At 47.9% G+C, this 15,671-nt stretch overlaps 1 protein-coding gene across 11 annotated transcripts in view; it reads left to right on the forward strand.

Annotated features, from left to right (window-relative positions):
* The window catches only part of ANKS3 (ankyrin repeat and sterile alpha motif domain containing 3), a 38,086-nt gene that overhangs the window by 2,627 nt on the left and 19,788 nt on the right, over positions 1–15,671 (forward strand). For 4 of the 11 annotated variants that reach the window (XM_030798726.1, XM_030798725.1, XM_030798724.1 and 1 more), the window contains exons 2-5: positions 2,217–2,388; positions 5,220–5,418; positions 5,617–5,738; positions 7,259–7,340. In XM_030798726.1, coding sequence (XP_030654586.1) covers positions 2,219–2,388; positions 5,220–5,418; positions 5,617–5,738; positions 7,259–7,340 — 573 coding nt within the window. In that variant the 5' untranslated portion in view covers positions 2,217–2,218. Of the gene's footprint in view, positions 1–2,216; positions 2,389–5,219; positions 5,419–5,542; positions 5,739–7,258; positions 7,341–15,671 lie in introns of all 11 variants that reach the window. The other 7 variants (XM_030798729.1, XM_004091271.3, XM_030798728.1 and 4 more) reach the window with 4 other exon arrangements.

The raw sequence follows: 15,671 nt of genomic DNA on the forward strand, positions 1-15,671 counted from the left end.
CCACATTGGTGGCTTGTTTCTTTAGCCATCTTGGCTGTCAGCTGGGGCTTGGAAGCATTCTTTAGTAGAAACTGAGGTCCTCATCGCATCTGTTAACTACCATAGCACCTGTAGGTCATCACCACATGACAAGGCCTTTGTTTTCGCCTTTGCTCCCTTTCCTGCCCTTGTTTCCTGGCACTCTTGTACCTAAGGATTCTACTGGGAAGCTGATGACTTGGCCTTGATTTGGGGGATTCCTGGTGTGCCGTTACCCATGTAGGCCCATCTTGGGGAAAGTGTCACCCCACAAGTTCACCAGCCTGTTATATTTCCCCCCCATAGCTCTCTCTTCAAAGGATGCCTAAGTGGATTCCTATTCAGTTGACCATTGCTGCGTGCCACCAATCACATCCTGGTTTCCCTATTGGGGAATTGCTTTCCATTTTCTTCAGAAAAATTTATTTTTGGCCGGGCGCAGTGGCTGAGGCTTGTAATCCCAGCACTTTGGGAGGCCGAGGCGGGCGGATCACGAGGTCAGGAGATCGAGACCACGGTGAAACCCCGTCTCTACTAAAAATACAAAAAATTATCCGGGCGTGGTGGCGGGCGCCTGTAGTCCCAGCTACTCGGAGAGGCTGAGGCAGGAGAATGGCGTGAACCCGGGAGGCGGAGCTTGCAGTGAGCCGGGATTGCGCCACTGCACTCCAGCCTGGGCGACAGAGCGAGACTCTGTCTCAAAAAAAAAAGAAAAATTTATTTTTACTTTTTTGAAATTTTTAATTTCATAACCATTCCAGAAAAATTAATTTATATTTAAAATTTACAGGCCAGTTTCAGTGGCTCACGCCTGTAATTCCAGCACTTTGAGAGGCTAAGGCAGGCGGATCACCTGAGGTCAGGAGTTCGAGACCAGCCTGGCCAACATGGTGAAACCCCCGTCTCTACTAAAAATACAAAAATTAGCCTAGCATGATGGCGCATACCTGTAATCTCAGCTATTCAGGTGGCTGAGGCTCAAGAAGCCCTTAAACCCAGGAGGCAGAGGTTCCAGTGAGCTGAAATCACGCCACTGCACTCCAGCCTGGGCAACAGAGCGAGACTGTCTCAAAAAAAAAAATAAAATTTACATACAGTAAAATTCATTTTGGTGTTCAGTTCTGTGGTTTCATAAAGGCATAGAGTCACAGATCCACCATCACAGTCATACAGGTCTATCATCCCCCAAATTCCCTCTCTGCCCGTAACCTCTAACCCTTTAATTTTGCCTTTTCCAGAATGTCATGTAAGTGAAAATATACAGTAGGCAGGCTTCTTCCATTTAGCATAAAGCATTTGAAATTCATTCATGTGTTGCACGTCAACTGTTGGATCCTTGTGTTTAATGCTGAGTAGCATCCGTTGTACGGATGTACCACCGTTTTTTATCCATTCTTTTATGTATCATAATAGCAGCCTTTTTAGATATGTCCCTGTTAGACAGTGAGGCACTAAGGATTGGAGTTGCTAAGTAGCAGAGCTGCTGTTTTTTTTTTTTGAGACAAAGTCTTGCTCTGTTTTCCAGGCTAGAGTGCAATGGCGTGATCTTTGCTCACCGCAACTTCCGCCTCCTCAATTCAAGTGATTCTCCTACCTCAGCCTCCCGAGTAGCTGGCCTTCATGCCCAGCTAATTTTTGTATTTTTAGTAGAGTCGGGATTTCACCATGTTGGCCAGGCTGGTCTTGAACTCTTGATCTCAAGTGATCCGCCCACCTTGGCCTCCCAAAGTGCTGGGATTACAGGTGTGAGCCACCGCACCCGGTCCAAGCTGAATTTTGATCAAACCCCAAATCCAGGGTTCTTCCCCACCACATCAAGGAACTGATTTGGTTAAATAACCCAATTACCATTTCTTTACTGCCCATCCAAGAGGTTGTCAGGTTCCTAGAGTTGATGGAAAATTCTCTTTTATCTGGTGACTGCAGGTGGAAGGAGGAGCAGGTACTCCACAGTTAATGCCTCACCATATGTGCTCCTCTTTACTGGTGTGGTAGCAGGCTCACCAGATTTAGCATGGATGGGACTGCCCAAACCATACATTATTTCAGCAAATAAATTTGTCTGAGTTACTCCCAGGGTTGACTGCATTGGATTATCAGTCTGCTAGTGCAGTGGTGTAGCAGGGGCAGGACCAGCTTGTTTCATGCCCTGGAACAACCAGCCAGGAAAGATCTAACCCTTGGGCCTTCCTCCTCAGTGATGTCCGAGCTCAGCGATGAAGCCAGCGAGCCGGAACTCCTGAACCGCAGCCTGTCCATGTGGCACGGGCTGGGAGCACAGGTCAGCCGGGAGGAGCTGGATGTCCCCCTGGATCTTCACACAGCTGCTTCCATTGGCCAGTATGAAGTGGTGAAGGAATGTGTGCAGCGGTAAGAGATCTCGAGGAACTTCCTCTCAGATTTTGAGCAGCGCATTGATGGCTTCGCATCCCACGTGATGGGGCTCTGCACACAGTTGTGGGTGTTTAATGCGTGTAGAATAGGTTAACCTGCTTATCTCAGGCAGCTGTCAGTAAGTATTGATGCTGGGCCCTGACAAAGACGCAGTTTTTATTCCTAGGAAGAAAAAGAGGGAGTAAACTTTAATCAGAAGCTTGTAAACAGTCATTCTTTAACCAGACTAATTTTATTCACTAATTGCAGAAATGCCTAAACAAACAAGCAAAATAAAAATAAAAAAGACAGAAAGTGATGGCCCGGCGTGGTGGCTCACACTTGTAATTCCAGCACTTTGGGAGGCTGAGATGGGCGGGTAACTTGAGGTCAGGAGTTTGAGACCATTCTGGATAACATGATGAAACCCCATCTCTACTAAAAATATACAAGTTAGCTGGGCGTGGTGGCATGTACCTGTAATCCCAGCTACTCAGGAGGCTGAGGCAGGAGAATTGCTTGAACCTGGGAGGCGGAGGTTGTAGTGAGAAGAGATTGCGCCACTGCACTCCAGCCTGGGCAACAGAGTGAGACTCTGTCTCAAAAACAAAAATAAAAACAAAAAAAAGAAAAAGAAAGTGATCCCTGGCCTTCTTTTCCCGGAGGGTTCATTCGATCCCTGTGATCCCTGTTCCCCTCTAGCTTCTGCCAGGGAGGAGGACAGAGGCTGGGCTTTTAGTGCCTCTGGGGAATGACCTCCTGACCTCACTCCCCACCTGCCCTTTGCTAATCTGTGTCCAATAGAGACAATAAAAAGCCCCTGGCAGGGTCCATGGCTGCATCTTGCCCATAGTAGGATGTGATCATCTTGTTTTTGGAAAAGGGTCGTCTCCTCACTTCCACCCCCTTATGTTCCACACACAGCCTAACTCTGTCTCCTTGTTCTCATTTGATATTGTGGTGCAGCGACCTCTCTCCCTCTCTCTGTGTGCCTCTTCCAGTTCCCAGTGAGCCAAAGCAAAGCCTTGCTGAAGCCCCAGGTCTCTGGCTCCCAAGTTGTGGCCCTCACTTAGACATACCCAGCCCATGGAGCGCCGGTGCACCTTGGTACAGGGTGGTCTGTTGTGCTCCCTCCACAGGAGGCTCTAGGCATAGGCAGCTGGGTATGCAGTCAGTACGGCCCCTCACAGGGTCACGTTTGCAATTCTCTGGCTCTTAAGTCTTTGGGTGTCCTGTTAAGATGCAGAGTCCAGAACCGCTCCGCAGAGGAGCAGGGGGAGGCATTTGTGTTGTGATGGGATTTTGACACTAGCTGAGGCGGAGGCTTGCTGACAGTAAGCACAGGATGGGGCCTGAGGGGAGCTGGGGGCATCAGAAGGGAGGGGTGGGGCTGAACGAGGAGTGGTGAGAGAGCCCCAGAGAGACGCTCTGCTGTTGTGTAAAGGAAGATAGTGTTAGGACGAGCTGGGTGCATTCGAGCCCTGCTGCAGAGGCATCTCCACGCAGCTCCCCTGGTCAGGGGCTGCCACTGAACCCCGGTATCAGGACCTTCTGGAATGGCTGCCCAGGTGTGCATCCCAGAGTCATTGAGGGCTGCCAGGCAATGGAAGGTAGTTGCCTGGTGTGGTCTAAAATGTGAATCCCAGCCGGGCGCGGTGGCTCACACCTGTAATCCTAGCACTTTGGGAGGCCGAGGCGGGCGGATCACAAGGTCAGGAGATCGAGACCATCCTGGCTAACACGGTGAAACCCTGTCTCCAGTAAAAATACAAAAAATTAGCCGGGCGTGGTGGTGGGCGCCTATAGTCCCAGCTACTTGGGAGGCTGAGGCAGGAGAATGGTGTGAACATGGGAGGTGGAGCTTGCAGTGAGCCCAGATCGCACCACTGCACTCCAGCCTGGGCGACAGAGCGAGACTCTGTCTCAAAAAAAAAAAAGAAAAAAAAAAAGTGAATCCCACAAAAGGGACAGATCCTGGGGTTCAGTCACCAGTTACCCCCACTGCAGTCAAGAACTGGGGAAGGGAAAGAAGGCCTGTGGGCGTTAACCGTGTAGGATCCCAGGTAACCATGCAAGTGGGTATTATTTTAAATGTGACTCCCTTGTCCCAACCCCAAAGTGATGGCTAGGAACCCCACAGTTGTTTCCCATGGGAAAATGCATTGCCAGAATTTTAACAGAAATCAGTGAGAAAGATGGGATTCTTTGGTCACAGATTTTTCAAAAATGTTTCTTAGGGTGAAGTGACAAAGGATGAATCAGAGGCGGTGGGACTTGTCCACGGTCGAGTCCCTTATTTCCTCACTGCTCCTCTCCACCCAGCACTGGGCTAGTAGATGCCAGGCGTGTGGTGGTCAGGGTTTTTCAACTGTGGCTGTGTTGACAATCCAGGCTGGATCATTCTTTGCTGTGGGGGCTGTCCTGGACACTGTGGAATGTTTAGCAGCAGCCTTGGCCTCCACCTGCTAAATGCCAGCAGCCCTTCCCTGCCCAGTTGTGAGAACCAAAAATGCCTCCAGACGTTGCCAGATATTCCCTGGTTGAGTGCCACCTGCCTATCTGGTGGTGTGACAGAACATAGCTGGCCGTGGGCTAGGAGGATCCGAAATCAGAGCAAGGAGACGAAGGCTCAGGGCCTCACAAGGCAGTGTACGAGCAACTGTCAGCATTTCTCTGCCTGTCTGCCCCCAATCCCCACAACGTCCAGGGTGGCAGATAACTTCTGCTTCCTGTCAACTCATCCCGCCTGGCCTAGCCTCGCCACCAGCTTTGGTGAACCTCACATGCGAGGCGGCTGGCCATGTCTAGCATATCTTGCGTTTGTTTAGGAGAGAGTTAGATTTGAATAAGAAGAATGGTGGTGGCTGGACCCCGCTGATGTATGCTTCCTACATTGGCCACGACACCATCGTGCACCTGCTGCTTGAGGCGGGGGTGAGTGTGAATGTGCCGACCCCAGAAGGGCAGACTCCACTGATGCTGGCCTCCAGCTGTGGCAACGAGAGCATCGCCTACTTTCTCCTCCAGGTGAGCTACGAGGGAACTCAGGCCCAGAAACCTGAGGGGCTCCGTGGCCGCCCTGACAGAGACGCGAACCACTGCAGGCCACGGTGTTCGTGTGTGCTCGTGTAATCACTTCTGATTCTTGCAGCATGGCCGCCTGGAGGGCGCCCGTCCCACGCAGAGGAGATGAGGCCGTAACGCACGTTCTGTGTTCTCTTGAAGCAAGGTGCAGAGCTAGAAATGAAAGACATCCAGGGCTGGACGGCCCTCTTCCACTGTACCAGCGCCGGGCACCAGCACATGGTCAGGTTCCTCTTGGACAGTGGAGCCAATGCCAACGTGAGGTGATTGCCACGTCTTTAGTGGCCACAGGAGTGGCCTAGGTGTCATCTGACTCTAAGGAGGGTGGCTCTGGAGGCAGCTAACCAGAGTTTAGGGCCACCCTACGAGAGGCTCAAGATGAGGGGTAGGAGCATTGTCCTTTGAGGCGCGGGCCTTTTCCTACATCTATGAGATGCATCTCTTCAAGCCCTGTCAGCTTCCTTTTCTTTATCTGAAACCCACCTGGGTCATAGAGTTGTAAGAATTACATGTTTTATTGTATGCCAGGGGCCTAAGATACTGAATGGCATTTAAGTGTCATACATTACATGCACTTTCTTTCCATTTTCTTGCCTTTTGTATGGATGAGGTGAGGTGATGCTTTAAAAACAGTCATGAGGCTGGGCCGGGCGCGGAGGCTCATGCCTGTAATCCCAGCACTTTGGGAGGCTGAGGCGGGCGGATCACAAGGTCAGGAGATCGAGACCATCCTGGCTAACATGGTGAAACCCCGTCTCTACTAAAAATACAAAAAAATTAGCTGGCTGTGGTCACGGGTGCCTGTAATCCCAGCTACTCGGGAGGCTGAGGCGGGAGAATCACTTGAAACCGGAAGGCAGAGGTTGCAGTGAGCTGAGATCACGCCATTGCACTCCAGCCTGAGCAACAAGAGCAAAACTCCGTCTCAGAAACAAACAAAAAACCAGTCATGAGTTTTATAAGTTGGAAGTGGGATTGTTGTCTAAAGCTTGTCATGATAATAATCACCTTTGAACAAACGCAGCAGGTACTAACGCAGCACCCACCCTGGCTGTCATCCATCCTAAGACACCTCATAATTTTGTATTTGTATGCCACTAAGAAAGAAAAAATATGCTGCTAATTAACATTCAACTCGCCTGTTGATTTAAAGATGTTCTGTGACTTGAGAGTTGTTAAAATATGAAAACTGTGTGTCTTAGAATGGATGAAGAACAGCATTTCCCATGCATGGTTCCTGACTTCTAGACCAACATGAGACAAGGAGGGATTCGGAAGCCCTCTGAAGACAATGCCGAGTTAGCATAACCAAGTATGAAAAGCAAGCTTCAGGAGCTAAGCGTGGCAAGGACAGCTTAGATCATTAGTACTTGAGCTTTTCAGAGTGGGTTCGTGGAGGACGTTGAACTTGAAGCCAGGATTTGGGTGAATGGGTGGGAGACGTTAGCTTTCTGTGAGGAGTGAGGAGTTAGAACTGCTTTTTGAATATGATTGAGGTGGAGATTTCAGAGGTAGCAGGTGGGAATAGCCAACAGGTGGGACAATAGGCAGACGTCTGTCTTTAGGACAAAGACCAGCCCTGGGGACAGACACCAGAAGAGTAAATGGAGCTGATGTGTTATATTCACTGTTCTCATCTCGCCTGTTAATACTTGAAAGGGAGAGTGTTCTACACTTAGGGATCGGTGACTCGTGCACTGCCCTGGGTTTATCTTCAGCAGGGAGTTTTTGCCTGGCAGAACTCGTCTCTGCCGATCATCTGACTGTGGCCCACATCTTGCAGGGAGCCGATATATGGATTTACTCCTTTGATGGAAGCAGCTGCGGCTGGCCATGAGATAATCGTGCAGTATTTTCTGAATCACGTAAGTGACCCTGTTTATTAGCATGTAATGTAGTCACAGTAAATGAGGAATCATATTAGTGAAGTATAAGCTATTACAGAATTTTCCTTTGCACAGAAGTAACTGTCTTTCATTCATTTATTCAACACATTTTCATTATCTGTTGACACCCGGTGTTGAGTGGTGCTTAGGCATTAAGGGTACAGTGGTGAGTAGAAATAGACACCTATTCCTGTAATAATGTTGAAAATACTATTAGAAAATTATGGAAAAATATTTTAAAAGTAAATACCACTCATAACCCTGTCACTTAGAAAAATTACATAGAATAAGAAGGCAGAGATCTTTCTCTCTTTTTCAACCTCTCTAAGATGCCCACTTGGTTTGAGAAAGAGCTGCCCTAGGACTTTTCCTCTGTTGTGGAAAGGTGTGTCTGTAGGCAAGTGTGTGCCCGTTGCTTTGTGTTTTGAACAAAGTGGGATTCTACGTATATTCTGTAACTTAGAGACGTCTTACAGACATCTTACCTTTGTACAGTATTCCATGTACAATCTGTCTCAGTTAATTTAATGAGTTTCTTATTAGTAGAAACTTAGTTTTGAACATTTTGCAATTATAAACAGTGCTCTGGAAATATCCTTTTATACATAGCTTTAATACATTTGCAGTTATTTCTGTATATTGTATTTCTGTTTTATTTTATTAATTTATTTTTTTGAGACAGGGTCTTGCCCTCTATCCCAGGGTGGAGTTCAGTGGTGAGATCGTGGCTCACTGCAGCTTCAACCTCCTGGGCTCAAGCAAATCCTCCTGCCTCAGCCCCCAAGTAGCTGGGACTACAGGTGCATGCCACAATGCCCCGGCTAATTATTTAATTTTTTTTTGGTAGAGTTGGAGGTCTCACTGTGTTGTGCAGGGTAGTCTTGAATTCCTGAGCTGAAGTGATCACTTCAGCCTCCCAAAGTGCTGGGATTACAGGTGCAAGCCTGTCCACACAGAACCTTAATATAATTCATAATATATATTCATAATATTCATAAATGTTCATAGCAGTATTATTCATAGTTGCCAAAAAGTAGAAACAACCCACAAGTCCATCTGCTGAGGAACTGATAAACAAAATATGTATCTATATAGCAGGATATTATTCGGCCCTACAAAGTAATGCAGTACTGCCCCGTGCTGCAGCATGGGTGAACCCTGAAGCATTAGGCTGGGCTGGGTGCGGTGGCGCACGCCAGTAATCCCAGCACTTTGGGAGGCTGAGGCCAGAGGATCGCTTCAGCCCTGGAGTTGGAGGTTGCACTGAGCTATGATTGTGCCGCCGCACTCCAGTCTGGGTCACAGAGTGGATCCTGCCTCAAAAAGAAAAAAGGAAAACGCTAGGCTCAATGAGAGAAGCCAGACACAACAGGCCACTAGTGTGTGATTTCATTCATATGCAATGTCCAGAATAAGCAAATACATAGACAGAAAATGGATGAGTGGTTTCCTGGGTCTTGGGGGATGGGAAGATTGGGGTGATAAAAATGTGCTAAAATTGTTTGTGGTGATGGTTGAACAAGTGTGAATATACGAGAAGCCATTGAATTGTACATTGTAAGTGGGTGACTTGTTGATATGTGGATTATATCTTTATAAGGCTGTTAAACCCAATGGGGGGAATTGCAGGCGGTCCTGATGAATTCCCACTACCAAGGTTGTCTCTCGTCCTGCCCACCAGTCATAGACAAAGGTGTCCATTTTCTCATGTCCTCACCAGCCCTGATGTCAGTCAACCTTTTGTCAATCTGGCAGGTGAATTGTGGCATGTCATTTTAGTTTGTCCTTGTTAGAGTAGTTGAAATTTTTTTTTTTTTTTGGAGACGGAAGTCTTGTGCTCTGTCGCCCAGGCTGGAAGGCTGGAGTGCAGTGGCGTGATCTCAGCTCACTGCAACCTCTACCTCCCAGGTTCAAGCAATTCTCCTGCCTCAGCCTCCTGAGTAGCTGGGACTACAGGCGCACGCCGCCACACCTGGCTAATTTTTTGTATTTTAGTAGAGATGAGATTTCACCATGTTGCCCAGGCTGGTCTTGAACTCCTGAGCTCAGGCAATCCGCCCACCTTAGCCTCCCAAAGTGCTAGGATTACAGGCATGAGCCACCGCGCCCAACCAGTTGAACATTTTTAAATAGATTTCTTAGCCATTTGTATTTTTTTTTTTTTTTTTTTTGAGACTGAGTCTCACTGTGTCGCCCGGGCTGGAGTGCAGTGGCATGATCTCAGCTCACTGCAACCTCCACCTCCCAGGTTCAAGGGATTCTCCTGCCTCAGCCTCCCGAGTAGCTGGGACTAAAAATACAAAAAATCCTGGCTAATTTTTTGTATTTTTAGTAGAGACGGGGTTTTACCATGTTAGCCAGGATGGTCTCGATCTCCTGACCTCATGATCCGCCTGCCCTGGCCTCCCAAAGTGCTGGGATTACAGGTGTGAGCCACCATGCCTGGCTGGCCATTTGTATTTGTCTTATGAGTTGTCTATGTTTATAGCCCAATTTTCTATTGGATAGTTTGTTTTTTTGTCACTTATTGGTGGGAATTTCTTAAATAATGAAAATTTCACATGGTATCTCTTTTTCACAAAGAATTTTGGGACAGAACTTGCACGTGGTACACATGCAGACCAGAAGGTGGGTGCACCGCAGGCTTGTCCCCCACCCTGCCTGCGTCTCCTTGGCACCCTCCCCACGGGCGACTCTGGGACTGCACCCACACACGCGCATGGTCCTACCCCATGCACAGCTGCTCCCATCTTGCGTTTTTTTTTAAACTTAATCATGGAGATTGTTTTACATTGGTGTATAAAGAGACGGGGCCAGGTGCAGTGGCTCACTCCTGTAATCGCAGCACTTTGGGAGGCCAAGGCAGACAGATCACTTGAGGTCAGGAGTTTGAGACCAGCTTGGCCAACATGGTGAAACCCGCCTCTACTAAAAATACAAAAATACAAAATACAGGTGGCTGGCACTGTAATCCCAGCTACTTGGGAGGCTGAGACAGGAGAATCACTTGAACCTGGGAGGCGGAGGTTGCGATGAGCCAAGATGTTGCCACTGCACTCCAGCCTGGGTGACAGAGTGAGACTATCTCTAAATAAACAAATAAAGAGACAGGGTCTTGCTCTGTCACTCAGGCTGGAGTGGAGTGGTGCAGTCTGAGCTCACTGCAGCCTTGACCTCCTGGGCTCAAGTGATCCTCCTGCCTCAGCCTCCCAAGTAGCTGGGACTACAGGTACGTGCCACCATGCCCAGCCAATTTTTGTAATTTTTTTGTAGAGACAGGGTTTTGCCACGTTGTCCAGGCTGGTCTTGAACTCCTGAGCTCAGGTAATTCGCCTGCCTCGGTCTCCCAAAGCACTGGGATTACAGGCACGAGCCAACGCGCCCAGCCCCTTCTCTCTTTTTTTTTTTTTTTTTTTAGACAGAGTCTCGCTCTGTCGCCCAGGCTAGAGTGCAGTGGCGCAATCTCGGCTCACTGCAACCTCCGACTTCCAGGTTCACGCCATTCTCCTGCCTCAGCCTCCCGAGTAGCTGAGACCACAGGCGCCCGCCCCCATGCCCGTCTAATTTTTTATATTTTTAGTAGAGATGGCGTTTCACCGTGTTAGCCAGGATGGTCTCGATCTCCTGACCTCGTGATCCGCCCGCCTTGGCCTCCCAAAGTGCTGGGATTACAGGCGTGAGCCACCGTGCCTGGCCTCTCTTTTTTTTTTTTTTTTTTTTTTTTTTTATGATGGCATGGTATTCCCTGTAGGGATGAATCAGAGGTTGTTTGTTTGTTTGTTTGTTTGTTTGTTTTGAGACAGAGTCTCACTCTGTCGCCCTGGCTAGAGTGCAGTGGTGCAATCTCAGCTCACTGCAACCTCTGCCTCCCGGGTTCACGCAATTCTCCTGCCTCAGCCTCCCGAGTAGCTGGGAGTACAGGTGTGTGCCACCACGCCTGGCTCATTTTTTGTGTTTTCTTTTTAGTAGAGATGGGGTTTCATCATGTTAGCCAGGATAGTCTCAATCTCCTGACCTTGTGATCGGCTCACCTCAGCCTCCCAAAGTGCTGAGATTACAGGTGTGAGCCACTGTGCCTGGCCGAATCAGAGTTTCTTTAACAATAATCTACAGATAGTATTAGGTCCTTGCCAATCATTTACTGTTATGCACAGTGCTGAGCAGAATACCTTTGCACATGTGTCTGTAAACACGTGTGACCACATCTGTATGGTCCAGCACTAAGGTTACAAGTTTTGGGTGAAGTGTAAGTACAGTCTTAATGTGGATGTTGCCACTGCCATCTTCCACTCCCACCACAGTAAGAATCACGCATCCTAAACTATGAAGCACTCAAAAGAGTATAGAGGTAAGATAGCCACCCACACAAACCCAGTACCTGTGTGTGACACACATTAACCTCTTGTCTCATCTGCCTCAGCTCCTCTCCCGTTGTGTTTGTAAAGGACACAACCAAAATCACCTTTATATGCCTTTCTATTTCATCCACCTTCTTCCTTTTCCAGAGGCAAAACTCTCCAGCTGCCTGTGTGTACCTCTCCTGTCCCTGATTTTATATTTTTATCATATACTGTGCATCCTTAACACCATGTGTAGACTTGTTTTGAATCTTGAAAGATGGGTGTAAACAGCATATCAGATTGTGTGTGTCATTCAGCAGCATGTTGGTTCATGCAGGCAAAACGCACTCTAACAGCTGTGTGTGTGGAGGGGTGCCTCAGTCGCCTTCATCCTCTCCCTTATTAGTGGGCTGTTAGGTTGGGTTCCACTTTGCTCTTCTGACAGTGCTGCCGTTGACATTTCTTTTTTTTTTTGAGACGGAGTCTCACTCTGTCACCCAGGCTGGAGTGTAGTGGCGCGATCTTGGCTCACTGCAACCTCCACCTCCCGGGTTCAAGCGATTCTCTTGCCTCAGCCTCCCGAGTAGCTGGGATTACAGGTGTGTGCCACCATGCCTGGCTAATTTTGTATTTTTAGTAGAGACAGGGTTTCACCATGTTGGTCAGGATGGTCTTGAACTCCTGACCTCAAGTGATCTACCCACTTCGGCCTCCCAAAGTGCTGGGATTACAGGCATGAGCCACTGCGCCCAGCCTGCCGTTGACATTTCTTACATGTCTTTTTAAGCACATATGGGAATTTCTTTGGAAGCTTAGGATGTGTTCTTCAAAGTAGAGTTTTTGTTATGTAAGGTGGGTGAATCTCAGTCAGTAGTGGGTAGTGTAAACTTGCTTTCTTCCGTAGTGGTCCTGGTTCACACCCCTCCCCTTAGGGTGTTAGACTTCTTTTTTTTTTTTTTTTTTGAGATGGAGTCTCTCTCCATCGCCCAGGCTGGAGTGCAGTGGCGCGATCTCGGCTCACTGCAACCTCTGTCTCCTAGGTTCAAGCGATTTTCCTGCCTCAGCCTCCCGAGTAGCTGGGACTACGGGCACTGGCCACCACACCCAGCTAATTTTTGTATTTTTAGTAGAGATGGGGTTTCACCATGTTGGCCAGGATGGTCTGAATCTCTTGACCTTGTGACCCGCCTGCCTTGGCCTCCTAAAGTGCTGGGATTACAGGCATGAGCCACCGTGCCTGGCCTTTTTTTTTTTTTTTTTTTTTTTTTTTGAGATGGGGTCTTGCTCTGTCCCCAGGCTGGAGTGCAGTGGTATGATCTCAGCTCACTGCAACTTCTGACTCCTGGGCTCAAGCAGTTCTACCTCAGCCTCTCGAGTAGCTGGGATTACAGGTGTGTGCCACCATATCCGGCTAATTTTTGTATTTTTAGTGGAGACAGGATTTCACCATGTTGGCCAGGCTGGTCTTGAACTCCTGACCTCATGATCTGTCTGTCTCAGCCTCCCAAAGTGCTGGGATTACAAGCGTGAGCCACTGCGCCTGGCCAGGATGTTAGACTTCTTTGGCTCCCATAGTCAGATTAGTGCCTCCTTTTGATTTTTGCCTTTCTTTGATTTCTGATGAGGTTGAGCATCTTTTCATTTTTTAATTTTAATTTATGTTTTATTTTTTATTTTTCTGTAATACTTTATACTTATCTTTAATGGCCATTTGGGTTTCTTTTTCTGCAAATAATTTTATTTTATTTTATTTTATTTTTTATATATGGTCTTGCTCTGTCACTAGACTAGAGTGCAGTGGCCTGATCATGGGTCATTGCAGTCTCAACCTCCTGGGCTGAAGTAATCCTTCTGCCTCAGCCTCCTCAGTAGCTGGGACTACAGGCACGCACCACCACGCCTGACTAAGTGTTTTTTGTAGAGACAAAATCTCACTATGTTGCCCAGGCTGGTCTTGAACTGCTGGCCTCAAGCAGTCTTCCCACCTTGGCCTCCCAAAGTGCTGGGATTACAGGCAGGAGCCACAGTGCTTGGCCAACAATCTGCATGCCTTTACTAGATTCCCCAAATGTTAACATTTCACCTCATTTTCTTATCAGTCTCTTTATATATAACATGCATATCTTTTTTGAATCATTTAAATGTAAATTGTGACATAATGCCCCTTTTTCCCTAAATATGTATTTCCTAAAAGTAACAGTTTCATTATGTATTTCCTAAAAGCAAGAATGTTCTCTTTCCCAGTCACACAAAATTATCAAACTCAGGAACACTGAGTTCTTCCTCCAGCACTTTAATCAAGAATCAAAGTGTTGGTTAGTGACTGCTTGGTGGGATGGGGCAGGACTGGCAGCAGGTGGCCCGATGGCCTGGGTGGTTTGCCTGCCAGGGAGGCTGGTGGGCAAGCCCTGTCTGGAAGCTCCTCTCTCCCACATTCTTCCTGCTGCCCAGTTGTTAGACCACCTGGAGCCAGAGGAGGGGGCCCACCCGGTTTCCCAGCCTGCCCCTCCAGAGGTGGGCTCCATTTCTGGAGGTAGAGAACTGGGCAAGTCTGGGCATCCTGTGCTCTTTGCTAGGGGAAGAAAGGGCTGTGGCTGCTTTCTTTCTCCCTCATTTCCCTTCTGCCAGTGAGGCCAAGTCCCAGCAGCTCAGTCAGGAGAAGAGGATATGGATCTGTTTGGGCCTCTCTCTTTAAGAGAAAGTTGATTCATGCCTTCCAGGTAGTCTTGTTCCATGATTTCTAAACTTTCTGATCCCACCTTCATGTTAAAATGAATTTTGATCATGTGTCTCTTTAGTAATATGGACATTATAAAATAGGAAAAAAAATCTTTTAAAGCATAAGTAGATAAAAATTTATTTTCATGTCAGGCACAGTGACTCATGCCAGTAATCCCAGCACTTTTAGAGGCCAAAGTGGGAGGATCGCTTGAGGCTGGAGTTGGAGACCAGTCTGGGCAGTACAGTGAGACCTTGTCTCTACATTAAAAAAAAAAAAAAAAAATTGGCCAGGCGTGGTGGCTCATGCCTGTAATCCCAGCACTTTGGGATGCCAAGGCAGGTGGATCATCTGAGGTCAGGAGTTCAAGACCAGCCTGGTCAGCATAGTGAAACCCCATCTCTACTAAAAGTATAAAAATTAGCCGGGCATGATGGCAGGTGCTTGTAATCCCAGCTACTTCGGAGGCTGAGACAGGAGAATCATTTGAACCCGGGAGGCAGAGGTTGCAGTGAGCTGAGATTGCACCATTGCACTCCAGCCTGGGTGACAGAGTGAGACTCCATCTCAAAAAAAAAAAGCCAGTTGTGGTGTGTGTTTGTAATCCCAGGGAGGCTGAGATGGGAGGATCACTTGAGCTGGGGCAGTCAGGATTGCAATGAGCCAATGTAATCCAGCCTGGGCCACAGAGTGAGATTCTGCCTCAAAAACAAAACCAAAAATACATAACAAGTTAAAATCCTACATTAAAGAGGCTACTGTTTTATTCTGGTTAAAACCTTAAGGTTCCTTCTATCAAACTTAAACTAGAATTTTTTTTTTTTTTTTTTTTGAGATGGAGTATCCCTCTGTCGCCCAGGCTGGAGTGCAGCGGCTTACTGCAATCTCTGCCTCCCGTGTTCAAGCGATTCTCCTGCCTCAGCCTCTCGAGTGGCTGGGATTGCAGGTGCGTGTCACCACTGCCAGCTAACTTTTGTGTTTTTAGTAGATACAGGCTGGCCTCAGACTCCTGACCAGGCTGGTTGTTGGCCAGGCTGGTCTCAAACTCCTGACTTCAAGTGATCCGCCCACCTCAGCCTCCCAAAGTGCTGGGATTACAGGTGTGAGCCTCTGTGCCCAGCCAATAAATTATTTTTTATTTTTATTTTTTATTTTTGAGGTAGAGTCTTGCTTCGTCTGTTGGCCAGGCTGGAGTGCAGTGGCGTGATCTTGGCTCACTGCAACCTCCACCTCCTGGGCTCAAGCGATTCT

Source organism: Nomascus leucogenys, chromosome 18 (genome assembly GCF_006542625.1).
Source record: "Nomascus leucogenys isolate Asia chromosome 18, Asia_NLE_v1, whole genome shotgun sequence".
Taxonomy (NCBI): Eukaryota; Metazoa; Chordata; class Mammalia; order Primates; family Hylobatidae; genus Nomascus; species Nomascus leucogenys.